The sequence below is a fragment of the Molothrus ater genome, chromosome 2 (genome assembly GCF_012460135.2).
Source record: "Molothrus ater isolate BHLD 08-10-18 breed brown headed cowbird chromosome 2, BPBGC_Mater_1.1, whole genome shotgun sequence".
In the NCBI taxonomy this organism is placed as follows: domain Eukaryota; kingdom Metazoa; phylum Chordata; class Aves; order Passeriformes; family Icteridae; genus Molothrus; species Molothrus ater.
The window spans coordinates 97,681,968-97,699,181 of NC_050479.2; the positions used below are offsets into that span (position 1 = coordinate 97,681,968).

The window sequence follows — 17,214 nt, forward strand, 5'->3', positions numbered from 1 at the left end:
ATCAATAGCTTTAACTTCTCCATCCCACTGCACCTGGGGCAATTAGTCACCAGTATTTTAGTATTACCTCTGCCAGCTGAAATAATGCTGATGTTCCACACTGTTTCGTTAAATCAGAAGGTCCTGAATGGGATGTACTTGAAGAAATCTATGGAGAGAAAAATCAATACAAATAAAACATTCTTTGATCACTACCAATTCTTTCATGTTTATGACACAGCTTTTCAACAGATTGTTTCCCCTCTTCCCAAAATTCATTAATAAGATTATATACTAAAATAGAAGTGTAGACCTGTGCATGCTGGTACGAATAAAAACCCACTCCAACACTGCTCTGGTGGACAACGCCACTGTACACTAAATGATACTTGCATATTTGGGTTTTTTTTGTCAGGACTCCCTTTGAGGAACAGGATGAACTGAAACACATGCTCTCTCACACAGGAACAGACTCCAGCAGTTAAACAACAATCTACACCAGCATGCAGCCCAGCTGGTGGTGTTTTTAAAGGCTTAGCGGGACACCGTATTCCAAAATTTTTAATTATTTCATTATCACAGGTTAAGGAGGCTATTTCTTTCAGGTTATGATATTACCTTCTGGTGTCCTATAGGACTCATATAAAAGAGATGCTCTGAACCCAAATTCAAGTAAAAGCCCTCAAGCCTTTGGTAATCTTTAGTATTCCTCAGAATAAAAGAAGGCTGTCATGATGATTATCCTCCAAGAAACCTTTTCCTGCATCAGGCCATGATCCTCTTCAGTACTTTAGAGTATTTTGTGTCAGTTTTGAAATAGGTGCAAAGAAATTATCTTTTTCTAAACAACTTTAAAGTATCAGTATCAGGATTGGCCACTAGTTTGAAGAAAATGTTGTATTTTTAAGGACATATCCCATCATCTCAGACCAGGCTTATGGGCTTCTTATACCTCCTTCTTTAGGCTGCACAAGAATGTGGAGTTATAAGGGACTGGGGAACCAAAATATTTACACCCTTTTGTCTCTCCCTGAGCCCACAAACTCAGTTTTCATTGCTCTCAATCAACATGGGCCTACGAAGTCAATTGCAGAATTTGGCCTGTCACTGCCATAAAGGAAATAAACAAAAACCAACACTGTCTCTACATCTCCTGGAAGGTGCAGCTCTTCACAGCGCCTCCCAAGCTCTGATCATCAGAGCTCAGGCCTCCACATGCTGCTGACAGCCAGGTGCTGTTAGTGCTCTGCAGTGGCCTTCTTGCCTTGGTGAGGTGATGCTCCACTCCTGCACTGCCTCCCTTACTCTCATGCCTCTGCACTGAAGGCTAAACACAGCAAGGGACTCAAAAGAGTTGAAGAGCAACAACCTCCCAAGCTTCAAATGCAGAGTGGCTCCAACCATTTGTAGAAACTTAGAAATCATCAGAAGTTTTAGAAAATAATTAAACCCCCTTCTGCATTTTATTTTAATCACCATCTGTGAAATATTGTGAAATATCAAAAAGGAAGGGATAGGGAAGAGGGAGGGAAAAAAAAGAAGATAAAATTGTTTAATCTACATAGCAAAGAGATGAAGGAGGAGCAGAGCAGTGTGGTATGCTGAAGAAGACAGGCTCCCACGCACCAGACACTTGCCATGCCAGCAGCATGAAAACAGTAGTCCCCTCCAGTGCACAACATCTGCAGTTTGGAGTTACAGCAAGCTGTCTGCCAAATCCACTTGCAAACCTAAGACACCCTTGAGGTGATTATAAAATGGTTTATTTGGGATGCTTCATACCAGGGACTGAACTGCATCTGAAAATTCAAGCTGAATCTCTCACATATCATTCATTCAACTATGATCCAACATTAGAGATCTCCAAAACTGGGGAAAAAATAAGAAAAAAATCAATAGCACTGATGTCCTACAAGAGCTAGAGACATGGAGGATGTGCCTAGCACATCTGCTGTGTTTTTCCCTGTTTGAATCAGAGCCTTTAACGTCCATTTTGTGTATTAAATTAGGCTTGCAGGACACCATCTGAGCAATCACTGAGAGATCACGGAAACCTATCCAACACACAATGTCATGCTGCCAGACTTAGCTTCGCTTTTTCTGCCACCTGCAGTACAAACTGTGCACTCCTGTGGACAAGCATCTGTCCTTCTACTAAATTAGGGCTTCACAAGCTTCATGGTCGCATCACAACTTCCAATGCTGACTTCTAAAGATCAGGCTGCACACGGCAATAATCCTTACTCCAGAACAGCACTACTCAGCCTGCTGCTGTCCTGTTAGAGGCCATGTTAGAAACTTCTGGTGTCCCTGAGTAAATACTACCAGCTCTTCTGCTGGCCCAGAGCTGCAACAGCCAAATACCCTTATGGATCACTGATCACAGTTGGGTGTAATCACCCTTGCACAGGCACTGCTGGCAATAGAGCACATAGCCACAAACTCTGCTACTGCCAGAGACTGCCTGTACAGTAAGGCAGATTTTCTTCCACTCACATAAATTCCTATAAAGCCACAGTCTTGCAAGACTAGAACAAGACATGAAATACTTTCATTTCAATGCTTCCAACCTCTGCCTTTTTCCTGAGAGGGACTGATCTCACCAGCAAGAATATAGGGCTGTCTGCAACTAGAGAGGATCCAGAGAACCATTTTCTTTACTGAAACAGGATGTGAATTTGAAACAAAACTAAAACACCACAACAAAAACCAACAAAAGAAGTGTACAAGTAACATGCAAACATACTTCCTTATTTGTCTGGAATACAGCATGTATCTTCATCTTTCAATCATCACAAAGAATAGCATCTGCACATCAAACCTCAGAGATTTTTGAGTGAATCATCCATATCAAAGAGAAGACCTCTACAAGGCTATATTTAAGACTCACAGAGAATTTCTAGGACCTTGAGGAAACCTGACCCAGCATTCTTGATTACTGCTGACAGCTGCCAATTTCAGAATTTAATACACTGCATCAACTTCCAACTCTTCATACAGATTCCTGATGACCTTTCCCTATTCTCAGTCCTCAATTAAGCAATGTACCTTCCAATCATCATAACTAAAGCTTTGGTTTTTTAATCCTGGTATCCAGCTCCTCATTAAGAATACTGTTATCTCCTATTTTTGCTGTTCTCCTGAGCATCGTTTTTATTACTGTTATAAAGCAAACTTTCCCAAAAAGAAGTGCAACTTTCTGTGCTGTCTCTAAGAAAATAAGCACATTCACAAGTGTCTAAAAGACTAGGTCCCTGGGACCATAGCCACTGCCTACTTCTCTTGGTATGTCATTATTTACTTATTTATGTTTCTGGAAACACGAAATTTGATACTAGAGCAAAACTTAAACAATTCATACTTTTTTGTGGAAAAGTTATACACATCCTCCCCTTCTGACACTAGTGGGTATAACTTTACCTCTGCCAACTGGAAGAGTGCCGACTTCCCACAGTGCTTTACTGGCTCAGGACTTGGCAACTGGGAAGTGTTTGATGAGATCTAGGTTACAAATGAAGAGAGGAGAAAATATTTCAGTGGCACACGGGAAAGACAGAAAGGGAGGGGAAAAAAGAATGGAAAATAAGAGATTAGTTAAATTTTAGCTCTTTCTGGCAAAAGGCCCTACTTCAGACAGGCAACCCCACCCAAGAAACACTTAACAGATATGTAGAAAACAGAAGAACACAAGCAAATACCACATTCCTTCCTTAGATTATGTTCACGGATACTCGATGTTTATAACTGTCCAGGGCTAATATTCTGTCATGCTGTGTGTTTTACATAAGTTTTATGTGACAAAGTGAACAAATCATACCTGTGGCTTGAAAATATGCCCTATTAGTTGTTAAGGTTAAATTAAATTCTCCCAGAAGGTCTGGGCAGTATTTCCCATTATTTAGACATAGAAGAGGACCATCTGTCCTCACAGGCAGTTCTTGTTTCACTTTCTTTAGTTATGAAAAAGGCAATAAGACCTATATCTGGAGATTAAATCTAGCCTCCCAAAGAGCTGCTGGTGTGCCAGCACCTTTGATAAGTAAATAACTACCATTACCACTTTAGGGAATTGCTTTTACAGCCAATTTTTTTCAGACCTGCTTTCCAGTGCAGCATTATGAATTCAGAAATGCAAGAAATTTCTGATATGTGACCTTTTTTGGCATAGCATTGCATAGTAGTATTTGACTTAGAAGTCTTTAAAAGCCTTGGGACAAAATCATCCATGTTTCTATGGTATCTCCCTCACTACAAAATCACATTTAGGACCATGATTACGCAGGTAGTGACAGGACAAGGCCAATGGTTTTAAAGTGAAAGAGGGCAGGTTTATGGAAGATGTTACAAAAAATTCTTAACTCAGAGGGTGGTGAGGCACTGGAACAGGTGGCCCAGAGAAGCTGGTGTTCAAGGCCAGGCTGGATGGGGCTTTGAGAAACCTCATGGAGTGGAAGGTGTCCCTGCATGCGGCAGGGGGGCTGGAACAAGATGAGCTTTATGGTCCCTTCCAATTCAAACCATCCTATGGTTCTATGATCTTCCAGATGCAAAAATTATCATGTTTGCCTTTCTCCTTGTAATAAATTCTCTCTTTTGAACTAGGTTATTTGAAGAATTTATCTTTCAATTACCTGTCAAAGAATTTATATTACACTCCTCACCACATCCTCCTCCACCAAAATCCAGGACATCCATTTCACTTAAAGCTATTTAAGTACAGTGAATAATACTCAAATGTGCACCAACAGTAATTTTTAATATTGAACTGAAATATTTCAACATCCTAGTTTTGCTTTGAGACAGTTCAGTGAACCTGCTCAGGACCCCCCTTGACTAAGTGATCTTGTACACTGCACTTCAACTTTTTTATCTTTCTATTTTAACAAATGCTCATCTCAATGATTTTTTTTCTGCATAACATGAATGGCAGAAAAAGGATAGAACAACACCCACACGCACTGAATTATAACTTGAGAATATACAGGCATATCTTGCCTCCTGATGCAGAAAGTGAGGAAACAGTAAAGAAATTTTGACAAGACAATAGGTGCTCCTAACAAAATGTGATATCTTAAGAGTACTAAAAGAAAGAGAGGAAGGAGACACTTCATCTCAGAAAAAAAACCCAAAAACCTTTAAAAAGCTAAGAAAACAAACAGCAAGTGACAGAAGCATGTAACTCATTCTGATGAAGTTACTGGCCAAACATCAGAAGGAAAAGAATGGCTGATCAATCAGCTCTCAGTGAGGTTACAGATCCCATTCCCTGTCTTAAGGACATCTCCCAGATTTAAAAATAATCAGAATCCCCAGTACTACAACCACAAACAGCCCTTTACTGATGTAGAGTTTTAACTGGAGGATCATTAGGATCAAGTTACTATCTTTTATTACAAGACAGGTGGGACTTTAACTATTATATTACATTTTAGTTTGCAAAAGTAGCTGGAACTACTTTTTCATATTCCTTCTAGAACAGGCATTTCATTCCAACACAAACATTTAATAATTTCAGTATGTGGGCAAACAGCAAATACATTTTTCTTTACCTGGGAAGATTACAGCTTTACATATGGAAGTTGGAAGAGAAAACACTCACTAGCTTTTACACTCCAAATTTCAAGGCATTTTGATCAAAAGTTTTGGATTCAAACTTCCTGTTCTGCACAGAAATAAACATAGAGCAAACCTTCTCAAAGTGAGCATGTGAGAATGCAGCACGGACAAAATCCTCCTGAGTCATGCTTTTTATCTTAAATGAAAATAACATGCTGGACTAGCAAAAAAAAAAAAATCCACCTTGTTGCATACTGCACATGACTGGTTTTGTTTTTTTCTTTTTAATTACATCACTTTAAGAAAAAATTTAGAAAAGCTGCTGAAAGCAAAGAGTTTGGTGGTTGTGGATTCATTTTTATTTTAAAGATGGTTCAACTAGCAATTCTTTTGCTTCCATACCCCAGAAGCCTTTTCTGTAATAATGAATAAGAGTTTAGGAAAGTAAATCCAAGAGGTACTCATCTTTCAAGGAAGCAATCACCACCATCTGTTCACATTTGCCAAACACAGATGCAGTAAGACCATGAGAGCAAGGGGTCCCGTCTGCTCTGCTTCCCTCTCATGGCAAGGAAAGGGACAGTGACCAGTCCCTGTGAGCAGACAGCCTGCAAACAGTCACTGCCCTAAGGAACACAGCCCATTGCTCAGAAATCACAGCCTTTCCATACAGGTTCAAATGAGAAGGACAAAAGTAGGGCCAACTACTCGCAAGGTCAGAAGCATGAGAAAGCCAAAAGCATAGCTTGACAACAATCCAAACTTCAAAAAGCTCTTATGAGGATGTCACATCATCTTTGAAGACCTCCAAGGCATTTGCCTGTGCACCCACAGAACCGAATGAAGTCTTGCTTCCAGGATTTTCATCATCTGTTGTGGCAAGTCACTGGGCAGGCCTCATTAGGCATATCCTGAACAGCTTTAATTGACAACTACAGCACTTGGGCTAGACAACCAGATGAAAGACTAATTTAGGCTATAAAGACAAAAAGAATCCCATGCTACTCTACACATAATGAGCTGTTTCTGAGTGACAGGGCACTTGTACTCCTGGGGTAAAGGTGTCTGTTTTAAATGACAAACCTACTCAATGGGATCACTGTCTTCACAAAGAAGCACTTTTACTCACCCTGCTGCAAGGGCGGTGAAGAGAAAGGCAACATATGAGGAACACCCAGCCAGAACCAAAACTGAGCTGGGATGGCTGCCAGAAGTCTCCAGGCACATCAGACCAGAGCACACTTCACATTTCTTCACAGGTCTACTTGGCTACTGGTTAAATAACTACTTTCTCTTCTTCTCTTTTTTCTTTTGTAGCACTGTACATTGCTGACAGCAGTCCACTGCAAATTGCTTGCCATAATTTTGTTCTCGAAATGCAGTAATGCATTCATATAGACAAGATGCAATAAGAAGTGGCACAGTAAGGAATAGGACTTTTGCCAAATTTCACAAAGACAGCCTGTGCAAATGAAAGCCCTTATAGCTGAAAGAGCACAAGCAGCTTTAATAGCAGGGGAGAAAGCTTAAAGAGGTTCTGTAACATGCTCAATACTTTCCCCAGGAGCAACCTAAATTAAATCATCAGTCTACAAGCTAAGAAAAAACACAATTTCTCTACTGCTATAGATAAAAAATGATGTTCATCGCTGTCATTAAGGTTTTGCAGGAAGAATAACCATGGCTAACAAGATGGGTTTTTAAATTTTTTTCTTTTTTTTTCTCTTGACCAGATTTCTGTCTCCTATTTCCAGCCACAGAACAAAACCAACACCTCCAGACTGCACACACATTTAAATATTTTTACAAGAAAAAGAGATTAACCCGGACTCTAAAACTGTCCTCAGTAAATCCTGATTAACTTTCTAAGCACCTCTTCTACCTAATATTTGATGATTCATATGTGTACTCCAATGTGCCAAAGCTCACTCAACATACTGGAATGCAACTAAACACACTATCACATCAGTATGACAATTTCCAGGTTTGTCATTTTGTTTGTTCAGTTAGGAGAGGAAATGATTTTAGGTTCTGTGAAATTCTGAGAGTATGGCTAAGCCAGGTTTTATGTGACAATTTAGGAATGTTGTACTAAATGCAATACATACTCTGTTCAACTCTGCAGATACCCAGAATGACTGAGATTTTTGCAACTAAGTTAGCAGATTCACTTACAGTATTATTCCAGTATTTTGCAATAAAATTAACACGAAATGTTCTCCAGTTTGTATCTTTTAACTTGATTTAAAAGTCTAGCTTCAGCACATAGTTTCATCCTGCTCAATTTTAATTTTCTCGAAAGAGCTTTGCAAATTGACTTCTAACTTTCAAAACTGTGGTTTACAATCATGAAAACACTTCATGATTAGAGTTATTAACTGTATTGTATCTTTTATAGGAGTGTTTGTAGCCAGGTATTTTCGGGCACCTGAATTAGTAAATTGGTTTGTCTTCCTTAGCCCTCCTAAGAAAAACACCAAGGCCCATTCCAGCCAAGCTAAAAAAACACAGTAGACAATTAGCTCAACATTACACAGAAGGAAGTGTGTGACATACAGAATAACAATCAGGGTATCTTTCAATCCCTTTATGCTCCTCTGCAATAGCACCAGCTCCAATCCCAGCCTTTTCAGGCACACACAAAATGCACCTGTGCCTTAAATGATTCTGCAAGCAGTATCAGACTCCCCCAAATGGGCAAGATGAGTAAATGTGTGAAAGTCAATTCACAGAGGCACATTCAACACATGGGAGAAGAAATTCCTAAAAGCAGCATTTCACAAACTCTCAATCTTCAATATGTGGAGGAAGTCGGAAAAGCTACGTACTTATGGGAACTGATAGGCTTGGTAAGTCGCCACTTAACTGATGCTGTTAAATATCCTTGTGGCTGCTGTGATAAGCCTTCTTTGACCTGCAAGGATTCTCCAAATGATTCCTGCCTCTAGGGCAATCACCATTCTGCCCTGCTGCAGCCTCTTTCACAGACAGTGCAGCGTCATTTCAGAATGTCTTTTAATTGCTGTTTTCCTAGATGTAAATTAAAAGGCCATTTGGATAGTAAGTCTGTAGTGGTTCTTTGGGTATGGAAGGCTAGGTAATGTTCACAAGCCCAATACCTCTCAGCTGGTAGAACTGGCCAACATCTCATCCAGTCACTGGTAATTCACCCCACGGTTTTCTTAACACAATACTGTCAGGAAGATATACATCTCCTGATGGGAATCTCTGATAAGACAGGGTGCTCAGCCATTCACTGGCAACTCTTACCGGTTCCTTGCTTCCTCCCATCCTCCCCCACCACATTCAGCCATTGTACCTCAGCAAACTGAAACAATGCAGACTCCTCCGTTTGTTTTACTGCCCCCAGGACTCCAGGCTGTGAGGTGTTGGAAGAGATCTGTCAGGAAAACAATTATGCTTGTATTACCTAACTGTTCAGTTTCAGTATCACACTTCAACATGCTAAATTTATAATCTGTCATAAAAAGATTCCTGGTACTCCAGAGCATGCAAACAAGTTCCAACACACCCTTAGAACAAACAGTATCTGCTTTCCAGGAAACACATAAACAGGTGATCTGTGAAATGGTAATCTTGAATTACTTTTCAGAAGGAAAATCCTTCCTAGAATCTACAAAATAAGCTTTTTTTGAAGGGCTTTTTTTCTGCCTGCTGATATATCAAAGAAGGGCTAACAACAAATACTTAACACTGTATTGTATTTCACAGTTCAGTGGAAGACCTGAGCCTGCAGAATGGTGGTGATGACAGAGCACAAATTGCTACTTAGTACAGAAGGTAAGCGCGGACAGAAACACAATGTGCGCAGGTATTTTGTGTTACCAGATCTATCCCCCACACTAAGGTAACTGCATTTCATAGTTTAACTTGTGTCAATTAGTTTTGCTGCAAATGACACCTCTGATTAATGTCGGACTTCACTACAAGTATCAATTATTTTGCCACTGACACTCATACCTACCATGCACTGGTTAGGTGCACCCTCTCTACAGGATGTTTAACATCCTTGAAAAATAAGACTAGCTGATTTGCATTTCTAATTACTGATCATCAGTAGGCTACTTCTAAACCACATGCTTTAGCAGTGCAGGTGAGCTTGTTTCCTGGCACCCACTAAAAATTTTCTTCAATGGGTAAGGAAAAGCCTGAGGTCAGAAACCCTTAGCAAGGGCACATCTGGCAGCACACAATTCCTGCCTACTACCACATGAGTCTGGCACTTCCCTTCTTCAGCACTGTAAAATGAACTGAAACAATTAGGTGAGCTGGTATTTGTCTTACTCTTTAAAAGATTCAGCAGTGAAATTCAATACAAGACATTACTCTACTGACAGTATAAGCACACAGAAGCATCTCAGAAATATGGGAAGATGGATGTTGAATCATTACCACAAAAGTGTCATAAGTGATACTGGAATTAACCAATTCTAAGAAGCATCTAAGTATTGCTTTTCATTGCTGGCACACCAGGCATTTCCTCTTCCTAACAAGAAAAGCCAGCAGGCTGTTTAAGAGCCTAATTACAGGTTATCTACTTCGCTCTGGCCATTATCTTTAATCAGAAATAAAGGATCAGTGCTCCAATTTACTTCTAATATATTTGAAAGACTCAGATCTTAAGCTGGAATTCAAGGGCTTGTGCACTGATATTAAAATATCCAACTGAAAAAGAAGTCCCATTTCTTGTGTGCTAGGATTGCAATGTATCTGCTCCCAAAGTGATGATCTTTTAGGGAGGAGTATGAAAGTGCACAAGGCAATGGGTAATAAAGACACACAAGTCAAATTCACAGCTGGTGTGAATACAGGTAATAAAAAGCCCTCACTATGACAAAATTTCTTTCCATATACACTTACTTAAAAACTACCCAGTGTCTTGTAAAATCAGTATCTATACAACTAAATATTTCTGTGTCATGTATTATGATTCTTTCAAGAAACAACTGATGCTTGCAGAGGGCTAGAGTTCCTTGCAATTTCATTTTTGTCATGTTATTTACATCTATGAAACCCATTAAGACTTGGATGAAACTCTTCAAAGAAAAAGAGCAATAACACACACACCACAGTTACACTTCTAGCAATAACTGGAGTATGTTGACAAAAATATTGTACACTGCAAAATCAAAGCACACTTGCATAGAGCTGTTTGGTGGTTCTAGAAGAAAATTTTGGAGAGTCAAGAACTAGAATGATTTTTGATGGAGCCAATGACTAAAGCAGCCACACTAGATTAGAAACATCCAAATACAAGTTAAAACCTTAGTTAATAAGTCTCTAGTTTAAAACGAAGTGCAGGAATGACATATCTCCAAATTATAGCTTAAACCAGGTGCTCCATTATTGCACCTGGGTTTCTACCAGGGTCCCAAACACACTCTCTTGCACTTCAAGTCTTGCCAACCTGAAAAATGATTCAACAGCATAAACCCAAAAATGAGGGAACAAATAAAAACATCAATTTTAGTTAAAGACATTTGATTTTTCTTTCAGCTGGACATCAGATGCTTCTTAAAAGGATACACTTAGGAAAAAAAACCCTTTTAAAGAAACTCACCTCTGCAAACTGAAACAATGATGACTTCTGACAGGCTTCTGTAGAATTAGATGTATCAGACTGGCAAGTACTGGAGGAAACCTGAAAAAAGGAGAGTGCAGGGTAAGACGTCAAAGGTGCTTCCCTCAAGCTAAAAACAACAGTGAGCAAAAGAAACCATTTAAGAGAAGAAGGGCAAGCTAATGTTTCACAGTCCTGGAAAGATTAAATCATATTACAGATGAAAACATTGTTTAGCACCCATTATAATGCATTTGAAAACTGTCTTAGAAAAGAAGACCACAAAAATACCAGGCTTTTCTTCTCCTTTTATGATTCTGAACTTGTCAGAATAGTTTTATACACTAGAATACTCAATGGATTATACTGGACTACACACATAACCATCTTGTATTGGTGATGCTATCAACACTGCTATATCTGTAATTTGTGCTATAATTCAGAGTAAGATTACATAGAAGGTAAAAAAATATTTTGAAGACACAGTTGATGACAGAAATACTAATTAGAAAAATAATCTCCAATCATAACAGCATGAAAATAAGTAGATAAGGGTAGCACAAGCCTAAAATTTCTCTAATCATGTACCTAAACATACATTTTAGGGGTGCTTTTGAGAAGCAGTGCAAGAAAGTCATTATAACTGAAAACAAAATACAAACAAATGACTGTTGAAAACCAAAAGCCTTATTTGAATTAACACATCTTAGCCATGGTATTCTTATTAGCTAGAAATGTGTTAATCAAGCATTATTCTGTAAAGGAATTCTATCAAATATGATACATTCATTAAGTGTCACATTTGAGTGTAAAAGATTTACATGTGTAACTCCTAGGAGAATGAAGTACTGTTAGTATAAAAAAAGGTATATAACATGGCTTATAAGAAACAGAAAAAAAGGAAAGAAGCTTTGTGAGATTTTATAAAAAATAACAGGATGGAAATTTTTTCCCTAACAACTTTTTTCCCCTCAAAATTTCAGTTTACTTAACAAATTCAAAAATAAATGTGGGGCTTTTTCTTATTCATTACCTAAGCAAGTAAATCAACAGCTTTTATTGGTGAAAGCACATGAGATTTAGCTACTGACTGCACCTGCTGGTAGTAAGCACAAAGCCCCACAGCTCACGCAGCTTGCCCTGCTGCTGTTTGTCTGAGATCCTGAAGCACTGCAATAGCAACAGCAGCATTTGCCTTCAGGAATCTGCTACCCACGCTCCCCTAGAAACACAAAATCCAAGCGTAGCAACCCAGAGGACAAGGGGAAATTCACCATTGTGACAATTTGCTTACATATACAAACAAACTTACTTCTTCCCTGCCATAAACCTCATCAGCAACAGTGACTCCTGTTAAACACTGAGCAGGATGTTTCATCGGTGTACTATGGGAGCACAGCAATCCAAAGGGCTCCGAAGAATGTAATTCTAATGTCTGTCTTCTGCCTTTTTAGTAGGTTGTGCTACTGTTTTCACTGATGTAATGGTTATTACTGACTTTTATCATGTTTCTGTATAGTCTGTTTAAAACATCTGTGCCTCAACAGTAGTCTGGACTACTACCAGAAAAATATCTGGCTACTTTTGAGAGACCCATCTCCAAAGATCTGAGATTCTGCAAAGGTGCAAATATGTAAGGTTGCTGCTTGCACATCTGAGCATTCATTTGGTTATTTTAGGCCACTGCACTGGTGGGATTCTTAAAAGAATAACCAAATTTTGGACTTGTTTCCCATATTTTCTACAGTTCAACCAGCTCTTTTATGCCGCTTAGCTCTGAGTTTGAAGCCATTGAGCCATGGACCCCAGGAGCAACATGCTGGAGTGGAAGACCCCTTCCAAGAGGGGCTATCTGGGCTCAGCCCCCACAACACAGGTGCTGTCAGACACCCAGGATGAGCCTTCTCGCTGCTTCGGAGGGCATGTGCTGTGGGCTGGGCACAGCTTGTACACCTGGTGGTACCAGAACCACTTGCTGTGGGAAGTGTGAAGCCCAGTTTTCTACGGGTTTGTGTGTAGAGGACAGATTGCTGGTGCTCAGTAACTCAGTGGAGGTTTTGTGGTTGGAACCACTATGTTTTTCCTATCAATTTCTGCTACTCCTTAAAAAGTCAATGCTGTTGCTTTTACTTGGCAGAGCACTAATTGGACCTTGTTTCTTCTACTCTGCTGCTCCCCAAACACTCTTGACCTGTGGGAAACTTCTTATCTCCACGACTTCTACCATTTGCCAGGCTGAACCCGATCAAAGCATTAAAATAATTACCAGAAGAGCAGATGCACAGATAGTGCCATTTTGTACATCCCATTTCCTGCTCTAATAAAATGTCCTCAACATCCCATTTCTTCCTCCAAGTCTTCTCTTGAGCTGCGCTGAGAGATTTTTCACTTCTGATTCACACTTTGCACAGACCCTGCATCACATGTAAGATAGCCTTTTGCTCTCAAAAAGAAGGAAACCACAGGCCTTCCTTTCCCTGCAGGTTACCACAACCTGCTCTGAAACGATCACACGGAACAAGGGTGGAAATCCCTGGGCCGGCCGCGCCCTGACCGCTGCGAGGCGTTAGCGCCGGCAGACAGGCAGGCTTTGGAGGCCGCTCCGGATGTCGGGATTCCTGGGCAGTAACCTACCGAGAGCCCACTAGGTGCTGCTGTAAGGCAAGGAAAGGGCCTGACGGACGAGTACGGGCGATGTGCAGGGAGGCGAACGGGCAAGCAAGGAGCGCTGCTCACCCGGCTTCAGCCTTGCTGCCAATAACCTGCGGCGAGGACTGGGCTTTGCCTGGCACAACCACAGCAGCTGGAGATGATCCGTCAGGCATCTCTGCTCAGGTGTTCAGTAAAATACGCTCACACACCACTATCTTGTGTAACTGATGAAAGCATTCAAAATGCAGGGGGAAACTCAGTGCATATCCATGTCCTTTGCCTGTAAGGTCTGTAGCTTCTCTTGCCTATCTGCTTAGTAACGCCAGCTGCTGCCTAGAAATCAATCACCCACCACCACTGGATTCTGTCACCAGAAGAGAAACTCTCTAGTCTATTACAAAAATTTGCAAAACCAGGAACAAACTGGCCACATACAGAGATTGCAACTGAAGCCTCAAAACAATTTTGTAAATATCACTGTTGTGCCTCTTCCCATCCTCCTGCTGGCTGGTCACTTGGTTACCTGACATCTGGGCTTCTGACAACTTGAAGATTAAACTCCTCACTTGAAAAACCCCTATCCATTCATTTAGCATACACTTGCCAGAACATCAGCAGATGTTGAATACTTTTCATTGGATTAGCAGACCTCTAAGTACAATGTCCTTCATCCTCTCTCAAGTGCTGAGCAAAACTGTGCCAGTGTTGCCCTTCCCTCTGTTAACAACTTTAAAGTTGTAGGAGTATGTAAGACTTATGCTTACAAGGCCACCCGAGGCTGCATAATCATACATACCCACAGCAGTCAATATGCATGTGACAGCTAATCCTGTGTCTGGCAGATCCCCAGTTTAAGAATCATATATGTGTACATGTATCTTAAGTGTATACACACACTTTCATGATAATTTAGACTACATGTTATAATTTAGACCATTCTTTGAAATATGACAGTGTCTGTCCTTTTCTAAAAATTGAAATTGCCAAGGCTTTAGATGTACAATATAAATATATAAATATATATATATAAGTATATAAATATATACTCACGAGCATATAAAAACAATACATACATTCTCCATAATAAAGCAACTTCTGAACCTCTTTCACTAACCATACCTCTGTAGTCACCTTAGTACACCATATTCTCTCCCATATGAACACCAACTCTAATACAACATAACTGACTCCTCCTCTCCCCTCAAGAGCAAAGCAGCTTCCCAGCTCTACAATGAATTTTTGAGCTGCTTTCTGAGTCTGTCATACCACCTCCTAGCATGTCCTGCTAACCTCCCAGATGCTGGTTTAAGTGTGAGATCATAAGCATGGAAATCCAACCACAGATTCTCCTAAAGGCATGCTAAGATGACCATCTTACATCTCCTCTGTCTACAGGGTGGGAAGACAGAAGAGTTGTTCAGTTACCCGAGTCTAAACAGATTTAGGATCATTACTGCATTTGAGAAACACATGCCTAAGAAATATTTGTTCTGTATTGATTCACCACTGAAACATAAGAGAATAAAGGACAAATGGAAGACACACCAGGGCTGCCACACTAAAGAAACCAAGAAAGTCTCTCAGCACCTGGACACACAGCTGGAGACTTAACTCCTGCAAACACACAATGAGGAGGACTGAACTTTGTTCATTTGCGTCTCTTAAAGAATACCAATCTCCCCAATTGATCTGGAGGAGGTATTTTACAAAGGGGACCCTCAAAAAGAATCAGATGTGTGCAGTTTCCTGGGAAAGTGCTCTGTCCCTTAACCACTTCTCAGGTAGGGCAGGACAATTAAAATACGGTAATTCATTACTAAGTATGGGCTACATTATGGCTCATCTCAACTCTAGCAATCCCCCAACTAGTTTTGTCTGGGCTGTATTTATGACAATTATTTTCCTCTACATTTTTGGGGAAAGCAGATTACACAGCTTGCTTCTTTGATGTGGAGGGCCAGGTTTCAAAAGAAGACTACAGGCCCAGAAGAGTAGAGTGTAGTTTATACATAAAGTGAATATTTCATCACAAGTTGTATTGCACACTTCTATTGGGAAAACCAGGATTTATTGAGGCACACTGGAAACATGTCTTTTGCTCAAAATAAGAAAGTTCTGATTAAAAGAACTTTTATGCACTAAAACAATCACACAACATGCTTTTTGATTTGACTCTAAATCTACATGTGGATTTTGTTCCTACACTGCCATCTGAAATCATATTACTGAGGCTCTTGTAGAATCAAGTCACCTCAGCTCTCAAGGTCATAGCAAAGACCTTTTTTAAAGGAATGCAATATCTGTGACTACAATATACCTTCCCTCACATTTAAACATAACAGCATAGTAAAAGCAGCTTGTATGCTCCAAGCTGAGAGACTACAAGTTTGAGAAGGACAGTATAATTTTAGCACAAAATAATGTATTTCTTTTCACTTCTCTGTCAACTTGGCTTGAATGTTTCTTATTTTTCATGCTGCAGCACAGAAGGCCAGCACCCACACAGCACAAAACTTCCATGGCTAAAACTGGTGTGCAAAGCATTGAGGAGTCCTGGCAGTACAGAAGCAATACATCTCAAATGCACTACACATATAGATTAAGTTAATTATTACTTTTCCTCCCAATAAAACCAACAACAACAACAAAAGAGAGTTCCTTCCTAGAGCTAGAGATTTATGGCAGTACTACTTACTATATCCAACAAAGAAGCCACCTTTTGAACAATTTTCAAAGTTGGCCTAAAAAGCAGATTATATTAATAATCAGTCTAAAGAAGGACCAGAGATCTCTGCACTACTGGAGATATACACAAACACTTACTAGATTCCTTTGTAAAAACACGTTTGGGATGACAACTGAACTACAAACTTCTTTTTAGACATAATGATTTAGTGAATAGGAGCAGACTGCAATACTTCAATTACCTGTTAGCACTTGCAGGGTTTCAGAATGTATATACAATGATGCTGACTTTGTAGGAAATTACTTGTTTATTCATCTGTTAGTGACAAGGCCACAGTTGTGTCAGGCTTGCACAAGCATATAGAATCCTTGCCCAGAAAAGCTTGCAAACCAACTGTTTGTTAACACAGTATTTCAACCCTTTTACCTCTCTTCATAGGCCAGGCTTGACTGGTATGTTCAAGTATCAGCAGAGTTAATACTAAATTATGCTCAACCCACATTCACAGCTGGGATACAAGACACACATTTCATTCCCAGTTGAAGTTACCTGAGGTGTGTCCTAAACTTTTAATTCCTTACTGGTCAAATATTCCACTTACAAGCTCTTTAGACTGAGAGCTCATGGTAAGGGAGAGAAGAGAGTTCCTTACCTCTTGTGCAGTAAGTGCATGTTCCCCTGCTAGAAGCAGCATACTCAGGCCTCCCATTTGTGTAGGATCTGTTAGAAGAATAAACGAAGTCTTAAGTTGATTCATTTG

The 17,214-nt window shown here is 39.9% G+C and overlaps 1 protein-coding gene across 5 annotated transcripts in view; it reads right to left on the reverse strand.

Moving 5' to 3' along the window:
* BBX (BBX high mobility group box domain containing) overlaps nt 1–17,214 on the reverse strand; it is a 139,576-nt gene that overhangs the window by 33,732 nt on the left and 88,630 nt on the right. For all 5 annotated transcript variants that reach the window (XM_054518632.1, XM_036382038.2, XM_036382023.2 and 2 more), the window contains 5 exons: nt 17,107–17,174; nt 11,117–11,197; nt 8,855–8,935; nt 3,400–3,480; nt 68–148 (listed from right to left, as the gene is read on the reverse strand). In XM_054518632.1, the coding sequence (XP_054374607.1) occupies nt 68–148; nt 3,400–3,480; nt 8,855–8,935; nt 11,117–11,197; nt 17,107–17,174 (392 nt within the window). The remainder of the gene's footprint in view (nt 1–67; nt 149–3,399; nt 3,481–8,854; nt 8,936–11,116; nt 11,198–17,106; nt 17,175–17,214) is intronic.